General features: G+C 35.0%; 2 protein-coding genes across 2 annotated transcripts; one reads left to right on the forward strand and one right to left on the reverse strand.

Annotated features, from left to right (window-relative positions):
- The first annotated feature begins 558 nt into the window (after positions 1-558).
- Positions 559-5,216, forward strand: LOC140815380 (uncharacterized). Its single transcript, XM_073174507.1, has 11 exons — positions 559-804; positions 1,345-1,459; positions 1,545-1,681; positions 1,801-1,997; positions 2,488-2,769; positions 2,860-2,918; positions 3,129-3,165; positions 3,279-3,350; positions 3,434-3,584; positions 3,678-3,809; positions 4,504-5,216. Exons 2-11 carry the CDS (start codon positions 1,354-1,356, stop codon positions 4,897-4,899), a joined length of 1,569 nt encoding a protein of 522 aa, XP_073030608.1. The 5' UTR covers positions 559-804; positions 1,345-1,353; the 3' UTR covers positions 4,900-5,216.
- Positions 5,217-8,059: 2,843 nt separating this feature from the next.
- Positions 8,060-11,680, reverse strand: LOC140814864 (uncharacterized). The gene is made up of 4 exons (XM_073173962.1): positions 11,381-11,680; positions 9,272-9,330; positions 8,747-8,928; positions 8,060-8,415 (listed from the first exon to the last, which is right to left on the reverse strand). The coding sequence occupies exons 1-4, from the start codon at positions 11,544-11,546 to the stop codon at positions 8,343-8,345; spliced, it is 480 nt and encodes a 159-aa protein (XP_073030063.1). The 5' UTR covers positions 11,547-11,680; the 3' UTR covers positions 8,060-8,342.
- Between the last annotated feature and the right edge of the window lie 590 nt (positions 11,681-12,270).

Raw genomic sequence — 12,270 nt, forward strand, 5'->3', positions numbered from 1 at the left:
AAATAAATAACTCTTTGTAACCTAAACTTGACCAGAATTATAGTATTTATTTTCCAAATCCAAATTTCTATTTTTGACGTAATCTCTTACATATCAAGGATAATTTATTAAACTAATACAACAATATATGATTAAGAATATATTTATTTTTAATATTTATCTCCATTATTTTCTTCACTTATTTTTTTTACCTTCACGTGCGATTATTATAATTTATTAAGTTATATTTTGCCTTATCCAACTAATTTTTTTAAATATTGACCTCCACAGCCACGTTGTTAATTCTTTTGAAAATTATATCAGAACTTTTAATTTACCTTAATTATGTTATATTAATTTTTTCCCTAAATGATTTTTATTTTCATGGAAAGTTCTGTGTATTTTGACTTCAAGTTTTTCCCAAAGAGACGTATGGACTGATCAAATAATAGGAGGCTGCACCAATTTGAATGTTATGACATTCTAGAATACCTTTTATGAATCCTACATGACTTTTCTGCACACCTGCATGCATCTTAAATATCGCGAGACAATTCATTCATTCAAATTTCCATTTTCTTGCACTAGATATCTATCCATAGAATCGAAGGGACTCGAATATATATTTGTTTCTTTTTTAAAAAAATCATCATCCAAGTTTTAATCAATTCGCTACATAAAAAAGAATCAATTTGCTCCGATTACGCTTTATAGTAATTCTGTAAAGCTTCCGCATATATAATCTACTGCCAAGTGATCAGAGTTTAGTTTTAATCCGAGGGTGGATCGAAAACATAAGCTTGGCCTGCGGAATTCACTTTTCTGGTAAGTTTTTTGTGCAATTTCTGGGGGCGGGTTGTTCAATATATAACAGTACTGTTTGCATGTATGATGTTTCCTTGTGGAATGAAATGTCATTCTATTACTATTTTGGTTTTTGCAAATAATTAACGTGTTCTCAGACAAGCATGCATGGATTGAGCCATTCATGTCTGCATGCAATTTTGTACGACGTGAGCGTGTAATTGTCTTTTTAAAATGTTTATGCATTACTCACCTACTATGCGCTTATGCATGTTCATTAGTTTGGACTGGAAAAGTGAATTGAAACTAGCTTGGGTATTAGGTGCAGATTAGGGGTGTAAATGAGTCGAGCTTAAATTAGTTTTATAAATTCTTACAAGATCGAATTCGTGCTTGGTCTGCTTCATTAGTTCATCATATTCAAATTAAATATAGTATATATTATATTGTGAAGATTAATATTGGATTAAATTTGTTTGTTCTGTTCTTACAACAGTCAAAATCTTGAAGGCTAGAAGGCAAATCCAATATATAGTAACTTGTAATATACTGCTTTGACAGGTTGAAGCAATGAGGCCGATTCAGGACCAAGGAATGGTGAAGCAAATATTTCTTTGTGCCATGTTAATGGCCTCAAACATGTTATCACAAATTGAAGCAACTAGTTCTGTGTCAGGTATTACATGAAACAAGCAAAAATTTGACATGAATTCAAATAGCAGCCCATATAATTAATTTGATGGCTTTTTCAACATTTGCAGGACGATATTTAGCAGAAACAGGTGGCTCGGAGTCTAGTGAACAGCCATATGATCATAACACTGTGAGAGCAGATCCATTGGACCATTTGAGGAAATACAGAGGCGGATACGATATATCAAACAAGCATTATTGGAGTGTATGTATTTGTTTTAGAAGCAATAAAATGGTTTTCAGACTTTTGTTTTAGAAATTATGCATCAGTTAGATAATACTAATAAGAACCCTTGCTACATTTGTGTTTACTATCTGCTACAGTCTACAGCTTTTACGGGTATATATGGCTATGCAATTGCAGCGCTGTGGATCCTATGCGGTGTCGGATATGTAGCCTTTCTTCTTGCAAGAGCTACTTGCTGTAAGAGCAACAGAAAGCTCAAGAAGAGATCAGCTTGTCAAAACACCTGTTATCTTGTGCCTCTACTCTGGGCAGTTTTATTCACAATTCTTGCAATGTAAGTCATTCTTCACTGTCTTCATTCTATACACTAGCTAAAAATCCTAGGAACATATGGCAGACAAAAAAGAAAGCTGACATAGAATTGGACAAAAATGCTTATTTTGCCTCTGATATTAATGGTCTGTTTTTGGCCGGTTTGCATTGTTCTTAAGAAACAGTGATATAAAGTGGTTCAGTTCTTGAATCCACTTATTACACCTGTGTTGAGAAGTAATAATTGCTCGAACCGGCCAAAATGTAGTGTTTGAGCTGTACTGTTTACCAAAAAAAATATAAAAGCTCGGTCCTACGACCTCTCCGTTTCTTCAGAGAGCTCTCAATTGTGATCACTGACTTGATAAAATGAGAAGAGAAAGGGCATAAGAAAGATTACATTACAAAACATGCTACAGCCAAACATAGAATTAAGCATTTTTCACATGCAAAATGGATTGCGAAAAACAGCCCATTCAAATGTTTGTAATTTGTAAATCACTAATTTTCAGAACTGGAAGCGGCCTAGTTCTTGGAGGCAATGCCAAGTTCCATTCAAGAGCGAAGACAATAATTGACATCATCATCGATACAGCAGATGATGCTTCGCACACGATATACAATACGACTGGAGCTATGAAAGAAATGACCCTTAGTTTAGGAAAAGTTAATGGAAGTCGCCAGGCCACGAGCTTGTTAACTTCGACATCCAGAAGGCTCGATTCTCAGGCTGCCGATATAGAAAGACAAGCTTCCAAGCATAGACGAGACATCGATAAGGGCATAAAGATAGCGTAATGCCTCGATCTTTATTCATATTATATATGTTTGGCGCAAGCATTTCAGTGCAGATGAATATTATCGTTTCTTTCTGATAATTGTAGGTACATAGTAACAACGGTAGCCATTTCAGTGTCTTTAGTCACTGTAATTGCTCTACTAGGTAAGTACGAGACTCAGCAAAGTAACTAAGAATTTGCTCCACATTGCATTTTACTCAGGTTCACTTGTTAAGAAAGGAATCACATTTGATTGTAGCTGTCAAAATCACGACAAATCTACCAAAATTTGGACATATATTCACATTCTTCACATAAATTCAAGAATCACACTTCTTTCTTTTAACTTCTTGAATTCGATTGGTCATATGCAGTCTCAGGCATCCTAAAATTTCGAAGAACATTTAACGCGTAAGTACTGCCCACCATCGTTTCATTACCTAGTATCTTTACACAATTATTACGCAAAATCACCTATTTTTCACAGAGATTCTCATATATTATTTCATACCTATTGCATGCAGGCTAATTACACTTTGCTGGTTTTTCACTGTCCTGTGCTGGTTGTTCTTCGGGATTTATCTCTTCTTGAAAAAGTACGAACCGAAATAATTATATAATCAAATGAAACATCGACAAAGTGGGTTAGTACTTAAAAGCATTTACTCTGTTTATGTAGCTTTGCCGGCGACACGTGTACCGCGCTAGAAAGCTTTCAGAAAGATCCATACAACAACAGCTTGAGCTCCATTGTACCATGTGATGAACTGCTTTCTGCAAAACCAGTGCTAAGTGATGTTAGTGCAGGGATATACAACTTAGTGAAGGAGGTATAAAACACTTTAAAAATCGCATATTCGAAAGGAAAATGCATAAAACTTGCAGTTTCCTGATTTATTTAACGTGCATGATTCATGATGCAGGTGAACAAGAACTTATCCACTGATTATGGGAATATTGTCCAGATTTGCAATCCTTTCTCGCCGCCACCTAATTATGAATATCAGCCATGGAGTTGCCCGGCTAATTCAATCAGAATAGGAGACATATCGCAGGTGAGCAGAATATAAAAATCATCACTAACTCTAGAGTTTGGTTAAATTGATACCAGGAAGGGGAGAAGCTATCTAGTATAGTGGAAATCATTGAATGCATGCAATGAATTCTTTTTAATAGGTACCGGAGTAATTTCCTCGGTGCAGCATATATCTGAATTTCAAGATTCGGACCATCTTTTTTTATTTGGATTTTATGTGAAATATTTGATCATCACACTTACTTTTCCATTAGATAAATTACATGATACGATCCCCTGCTTCATGCTGAAGAGGCCAAAATCTTTAAATTTGTGGCTAGAATCTTAATTCATTCGAAATTTTTGTGCGCGCGTTAGATATGCTTCTTGTGTGCCTCTACATGGAAATTGTCCTGAAATCAAAGTTCTTGAAGTAAAAATTGTGTAGGCATATAAGGAACACATAACACATAAAAAAGAATCCTCACTTTAGCTGGATTCAAACACAGTTTTCTGGTTTTTTAGCTCAACCACTTTTCAAAAAGGATTTCACATATTCGATATAGCAAATTAGCTGCATATGCAATTCACTCCCTCCCAATCTAGTTTCGACCCTAGCTAAGTACGTGCTTCTTCGTATACGACACCATGCACGTTAGGATGCTAGTAAACCATCAAGACTATTGTACTACATTGCATGCATCGTGATTACTCTGTGTTTTTTGAAATTGAAGGTGTTGAGAACGCTGGCTTGTCCTGATTCCAATGGTGAAACATGCAAAGGAGGGATCTTGGTACCTGCTAATTACTTCTATACCGTGGAGGCTTACTCCACTTCTATACAAAAGTTACTCGATGTTTACCCCGGTATGGAAAGCCTAGTAGAGTGCCAGACAGTCAAGGATGCGTTCGCGAAAATCCTTCGCCAACACTGTCATCCATTGAAGAGATATGTGCGAATGGTGTGGGTGTCATCGTTGTTTCTATCAGTTGTAATGGTGGTGTTGATTCTCGTATGGATCATCGGATCACACCACGATGACCGCAACCTTCATTCGTTGAAGGGTGTGAAACCCCATGATCACAAGGAGGATGTTGTACTGGAATCCAACTCTTCATGGAAAGCATAGCAAACTACAGCAGGAAAAAGCTAGAGGGTGGCCGGCAAGGGCAGTCGCCCCCTTCAAAGTTCTTTCAACTTCAGATTTTTAATTGTTTCCTAGCTACACGAGGACCATGCTCCGCCTCTTGGGAGAAATACACGATCCTTAGGACAATATATCCAAGTGATCGAAAAGCGATACGGGGCGAATAGATTTTTTTTCTCCCCTAGCCTTCTGCAACAACCCCTCGAATATGGGATATATATTAGTGTAATGGATTTGTGGGCACAAAGAAAGTTATTTATTTGATGATTTGTTCAGAGACACCAAATATCATCAACATACGCAGTCAAATACGTTGAGCACGAGATTTTTATTGACGCTACATAAAAATAATTGTTAGGAAGTCGACGTGAGAAAGATCCATATTGAAAGATAATCATTAATTTCGCTGCACCTGGTGGAGCATAGCATCTGCCTGATGTTGACTGATAATTCAAAGACTAATATTTGATTACAGAGAAAAATATTTCATGTGTAACATTTAATTTTATATACTTCTAATCAGAGACGGATCCAGGAATAAGAGTTGGGGTGGGCTTGAACTCAATATGATAAATTATATATTATTAAAAAAAAAAAGTACATTATATCGTTCAACGAAGTTGTGCCTTACGGGATTTTAAAACATAAAATTCATCAATAATAGAATTTACATCAATATGTTTAGCTAAATCTCGTTCAATATAGAGTGTCAAACAATCGGCAAGAAAGTCATCCTCCATTTTATTGCGAAGTGCCGTCTTCACATGCTTCATTGCTGAAAAAGCCCGTTCAATAGTGGCAGTAGACACAGATAATGTCAAAACAAGATGAATCAATCTAGTCAACATAACATAAACACTTGACCGTCCACTCTCGGTCAATTGCTGACACAACTCAACAAGTGTAGAAACCTTTAAATTCTGCATCACATCGAGTTTATAAATGTATCAATTCATACTTCAAAACAACAATTTCTTGATCTGTGAAATCTCCAGGATAAAACTTCTTCGCAAGCTTGCAAATATCATCACTGTTAAATGAGTCAAATGAATTTTTAGGATCTAAAGCTATACTAAGAGAAAGAAGTTTCACCGATGACTCATTGAACCGAGTATTTAACTCCATCAAAATGAAATCTATTGCTGCATTATAAACATCAAAGTGGTAATGATGTTCTATTGAATAAACCGTCGCTAATTAAAACCGCCGATCCACTTTTTTTTTTATTTTTTAATAATGTAGCGACGGTTTTAGCAATAACCGTCGCTAATAATTGCGACGGTTTTTGATAAACATGTCGCCGATCCACATCGGCGACAGGTTTACTAAAACCGTCGCAAAAGTAGCGACGGTTATCAAACACCGTCGCTAAAATCGTCGCTAAATAAAAAAAATGGGCTGGGCTACAGCCCAGTATAGCCCTAGCGTAGATCCGTCTCTGCTTCTAACCCTCACAATTATATAGGTTTTTTTACATGTACTATTAAAAATAATTGATGAAATAAATTTACATACAAACTTTCTATTTATACTTATTTAATTTATTCAAACTTAGCTAACAAGGGTATATTAGTAATAAAAAAATAGAAAAACTATTGATAAACATGGTAAGCTTATATATTTGGAGCAAAATAAAAAGGAAACGTGATATATATATATATATATATATATATATATATATATATATATATATATATATATATATATATATATATATATATATATATATATACAGTTTTGTTATCCTGCACACCCACCGTGCACACCTCCGTGAGCACCTATGAGGTGTCACTCACCTATTGGATGTGATGGAATATAGAAAAATTGCGCATCCAATGGGTGAGTGACACCTCATAGGTGCTCACGGAGGTGTGCACGGTGGGTGTGCAGGATATCAAAATTATATATCAGTTTTGTTATCCTGCACACCCACCGTGCACACCTCCGTGAGCACCTATGAGGTGTCACTCACCTATTGGATGTGATGGAATATAGAAAAATTGCGCATCCAATGGGTGAGTGACACCTCATAGGTGCTCACGGAGGTGTGCACGGTGGGTGTGCAGGATATCAAAATTATATATCAGTTTTGTTATCCTGCACACCCACCGTGCACACCTCCGTGAGCACCTATGAGGTGTCACTCACCTATTGGATGTGATGGAATATAGAAAAATTGCGCATCCAATGGGTGAGTGACACCTCATAGGTGCTCACGGAGGTGTGCACGGTGGGTGTGCAGGATATCAAAATTATATATATATATATATATATATATATATATATATATATATATATATATATATAATTGGGACGGAAAGTGTATCGTTTTCCTATTGTGAAAAGACATGCGAGTCATATTCATCTACATAAATAACAAGACGTATCACAAGGAGATATATGTACATGGAAAATCAATTTTAGATTGATTTTTCTTCTCCCACTTAAATTCTATCAACTCAAATTAATTGCTCAATTGATTGTGACATTTACATTTCAATAGCTTCAATTTTATCGTGTTTTTTTCCCATTCTCAAAATCTCGAAGTTCTCTTTATCTCCCTCGATTGTGCAATTTATCATTATGCTTAATTTATATATTCATACATATGACAACCAGTTGTATCGCCCATAAGCTTTAGTAAACTTCTACCCGAGCAAGTAAAAATTATGCTATTTTTTTCACATTCTTCTTAGGTAGCTGATTTCATACGGGATCTTTCGATTTATTTTGAATTCAGACGGTCAATTGATCATCATATGATATTAAAACATAACGAGAAATTTGAAAATGTGAAAGAGGAGTCATTTTGGTCCCGTCGTTATAGAAGACGACGAGAAGACGGAGTTTGGTAAACAAAATGGAGTCCAAATAACATTCCCCGTGATACATGATATATATATCCCCATGTTTCGGTGAGTATCATGTTCCAGGCCTTTAAACAATGTATACAGCGAGGCTACCAAGCCAGAAATCTTAAAACAATTCTTCAGACTTAATCATTAGCCAATAGCTCACCTATATGCCATCAAAGTGAGATCTTGTGTGAGGGAGGAAACAAAATCATGAGTCCGTATGATCATTACGCGAATTTCAAACACAACTTCATTTAACAGTGTTAGGAACTCGCCTGATTTCAACCTTGTTTACCGAGAAAGTCGATGGATAAATCCATGCGTAAATGAGGAAGTCCCTCTATAAACATTGAATTACACGCCATGTTTAAGTCAAAATAGACTCTTTCCTTATGTGGGTGTTGAATTACACGCCTAAGTCCAAATAGATTCTTTTTTGTACTGTTTCTCATAACTTTCGGCAATGTTTGAGGTGAAATACAAAAGAAAAAAGTAGCGCACAAAAGCAAGATCCAGAGTTCGAGCCCTTACAATAACAACCAGCAGCAAAGCAGGCAAGAACCAAAAATGTTAGATTTCTGATGATCGCTTTACCTTCTCCTTCAAAAATTGAAGTATGTGTTCTTTTTTCCAGTTATCAATTCTGCAGGAGAAAGTACAAAGAATGTTGCATGTTAGTGAGTGGCCACGTTGGAATCATTTGCATGGAAACTTGTGACAACAAAGAAAAAATAAAGCCCGAACACTATCCAGGATAGGGTTATGTGGAAAATTAAAGGTCCTAAGCCCATAGCCAAACCTGAAGGTCTAGAAGAGCCCTTCAAAACTTATTCATAAAGTAAAATGTAATAAATCAATAAATTACAAAACTTATTCATATGCAGCAAGGTGGAAAAAGTAAAATAAATCAATAAATTACAAAACTTCTGATGCAAAATTTTGGAATGGACGTGTGAAAAGTAGGGTGAGTTCACCTTATGGTTTCCTTGAGTCGTCCGTCTTCATCTAGCATGATCAGCTTTGGTGGAGAGTTATAAGCGTATTGAACTTTGACAGTTGGAAATTTATCCTTCTCTTCCTCAATGAAACCAACTAATTCGGGATAAAAGACGAGCTTCCTCATGCAAACCTCTAAAATTGCACCAACATATGTAACCTGGACAAAGTTGAAACAGAAATTAATAGTCCGTAAAATAGATTTAAAAAAAAAACTGAAATGTGAGCAAACATCAGACCTGAGAAGAAATAGAGAATTTTTTAAAAACGATAAAGTTATATATTGATACATTTTACTTTTCTACCAGAATCACAAGTAACACGTGAGGAAAGCAAGGGGGAACAAGAACAAAATTTGAAGCAACTCCTCTCTTACGAGCTTTTATACAAGAAACATTCTTGCTTTCCAGAACAAAATATGGGAAGATTGAGAATCTATTAAAAATACGACAAGGACAAAATAGTGTCCGACAATATCACAAGTTACTTGTTGTCAACTGTACCTTGCTTGTTGCATCATCAGAATCCTCAGCACAACACTTTAAACAATCAGATACCAGTTCTGCACATGAGAATTGAGGTCTGAATAAGGTTGACTTACCAGAAAAAAAATGAAAACTAAATTCCATCACTCTTCTTCATCGATGAAAAAAGAGAATGAGCCCTGCGTGCTTTATAATATAATAATTAGAACCATCTTCATTGCATGTATTATATTTTTAATGTTTCATAATATAATTTGAATTATCTTCATTGCATGTACCATTTATAATCTATACTATTAATTATACTATTAAAAAAGCAGAGCCCCTAATAGTAACAACCTTTTAGTGAAGCTTTTTTCATAATCCCAAAAATGTCCATATATTTTAGATTTAATACATACAATTTGTTTTTAAACTTAGCCTTAAAAAAGGGAAAATCATTATCAATAATTGTAAGAACAAAATATATAAAATACATAATATTCATATGATTATGTCAGACACAAAGTGTTTGCTTATTGGCTAGTTTTATTAAGTGACAGAAGAAACTCTTCACGTCACATACACTGAAAAATAATATTTACTGCATACTAATTCCATTTGAACAACAAAATAATTATTATTATCTCCTCAAAACATGCTAAACTCTCACTCTCACAGATTTCTACATATGTCAGATAGCAAATAAGCGTAAGCCAAAACAATAAAACAACTATCAACACTTGGTTCCTTGATTCCAACTTTTGGCTAATAAATATAAAAGTCATGATCTCCATCATCTCATCCCCACGCTGATTTAAATTTTGAAAGTTCACATTATGAATAATGGATACAAGCAGTTACAAGGAAAATTCAACAAGACAAGGTCCTTGCTTTTCCTCCTGATTTGTTTGAGGTCTCCCTTCATAACTAATCTCGATGATGATGATTGATAGAAAGTATTTTACTTTTTCAATCACAGCAGAACTTTCTTAAGTTGCATGGTCACTGTATTCAAATTTTTAATTGCCTTCAGAATTCAGGGGGAAGAAAAGAAGAAGGATGTGATTTTGGATATTTTGACAGTAACATATCCCAGTCAACTAATTAAGTGGTCTCAGTGTAAGGAATGACCTTAATAAGCTAAGCCATGATAGTGATTGGTATAGCCATTATAGTGATCCGTATCTACTTAAGTAAATTTATACAGAATATATAGCCTGCTTGATTTTGAGTTTAAAAGACAAAGAACATGGGGTATCCCGGACAAAGAGCTTTTAATAACTTCAGAGGTGTCTCAAGCGACCTAGCTCTTAGTGAATTTTAAAATTTTGGAAACAAAACTTCACACAATCATCAAAAAATTCTTCTCCAATGCACGAGGAGTATATGTACCATTACTTCCACTTCTAACACATGGTCCTTCGTGCCAAGATGATCAAAATTTAGATATTGAGATCCTGGCTTATTCATGAACTATAAGTAAATCCTAGAAGGTATATTCAACTTTAGGATTCCTTTGCACACTCATATGGCATAAAATAGCAACATGTTTATTGTTTTCCAAATTCCCACTTGAAAGACCAGTAATAAAGTTCGATAAATAATGATGGAGCGGCAAGTAAATCAAAGTGGAGCAAGAAGAGAGACATAACTGGGCAATTATATATGCTGAAAATTGCATAGCTACTACGATAATGTTATGGTAATACGGTGCATGAAATTTTTATCTTAGGCTATAAAATCAGTAGCAGAGGCCAGCAACAAAGACTAGACTTTTGTCGGAAAATCTATCAAACTTATTAGCCGCCATACAAATTTTTCAAGAGTCGATGTGGAATCATAACCTTCCGATGACACTGATCAGATAGTAAACAAGATATTATTTTTTATCCTAGTCACTGAGAATCTTAATCCTGAAACATCACTGGAATATAAACCCTAGTTTCTGAAAATTCCTGTCCTGGTACATAATAGTCCCAACCTGTTTCCTGGCACACACACAAAAATCAGAAACGAAAAAACCCACACAAGCACAATATTATCTGTGAAACCGAAATGTAGTGGTGAAACCCAAAACACGTTGAAGAAAAAAAGATACATTGACACAAAATTCAGCACCAACATCAAATAAAAATACGTGCATACCTTGATCTTTGGTGTATTCGGCAAAGGTGTGGCAGTCCGAGCAAAGGGCTAGGCCGGTGAATCCTAATTCCTCGCATTCTTTAGTGCTCAATTTCTGGTCTGCTTCGCAGGCACGAAAAACTAATAATAATGGAATTACTACCAGCACAAATTTGCGAATCGGCATCGTTCCCTTGATTTTGAGGCCCAGAAGAGAATATATGTATCTATTGAGATCAGGGGGGCCAGAGATTTGAACAATTCGACGATAGAGAAGAGCAAAAGGCAAAAGTCAAGCAGACTCGCAAATCAGTACACCTTCGCTTCACAAAAAAAGTATATAATTTTTTTTAAAAATTCAATATACAAAAGAAATAAAAAAAGAATAAATTAACATTTAATATATTATGTTTTTCAACTTTATATTAATAATATTTATATTTAATTAATTAAAAAATAATTCAACTTTATATTAATATTATTTATATTTAATTAATAATTAAATAAAAAAAATTATAATTAACTAAGAGTAAGTCTTCATTATTCAATATAATAAAATATATATATATATATAACTGACATAGCGAGTTCACAAAGTCCTAGGATCTCTGCTTATGACACTGATTTACTTGCATTTCTGGTTTCTTTCTTGATTTTGAACTCTTGGAACGAGACATTGGATTCTTGTAATTGGATAAGTTTTAGCTGCGGCACCCAATAGACCTAATATCTAAGGGCTTGGTGGGATCCCCTGTCACCTCATATTGGTAATATCTCTTTTCTTAGAGGGATCACTCTCCAAGACAGCAGCTTTTACGGCCAAATTCCACCAGATGTTGGTCTCTTAAGGTGACTCGAGTTTGTAGAATTCAGTCACAATTTTTTTGTTGGCCCAACACCAAGAAATCTGC

Source organism: Primulina eburnea, chromosome 15 (assembly GCF_022965805.1).
Source record: "Primulina eburnea isolate SZY01 chromosome 15, ASM2296580v1, whole genome shotgun sequence".
NCBI classification, from domain to species: Eukaryota; Viridiplantae; Streptophyta; class Magnoliopsida; order Lamiales; family Gesneriaceae; genus Primulina; species Primulina eburnea.

Coding starts and splice junctions, on each gene's coding strand:
- LOC140815380 (XM_073174507.1), top strand. CDS start 1,354: ATGAGGCCGATTCAGGACCAAGGAATGGTGAAGCAAATATTTCTTTGT. Junction 2,770..2,859: donor GATAAGGGCATAAAGATAGC/GTAATGCCTCGA, acceptor TGATAATTGTAG/GTACATAGTAACAACGGTAG. Junction 3,166..3,278: donor TTTCGAAGAACATTTAACGC/GTAAGTACTGCC, acceptor TATTGCATGCAG/GCTAATTACACTTTGCTGGT.
- LOC140814864 (XM_073173962.1), bottom strand. CDS start 11,546: ATGCCGATTCGCAAATTTGTGCTGGTAGTAATTCCATTATTATTAGTT. Junction 9,331..11,380: donor CGAATACACCAAAGATCAAG/GTATGCACGTAT, acceptor TCTCATGTGCAG/AACTGGTATCTGATTGTTTA. Junction 8,416..8,746: donor CGACTCAAGGAAACCATAAG/GTGAACTCACCC, acceptor TTTCTCCTGCAG/AATTGATAACTGGAAAAAAG.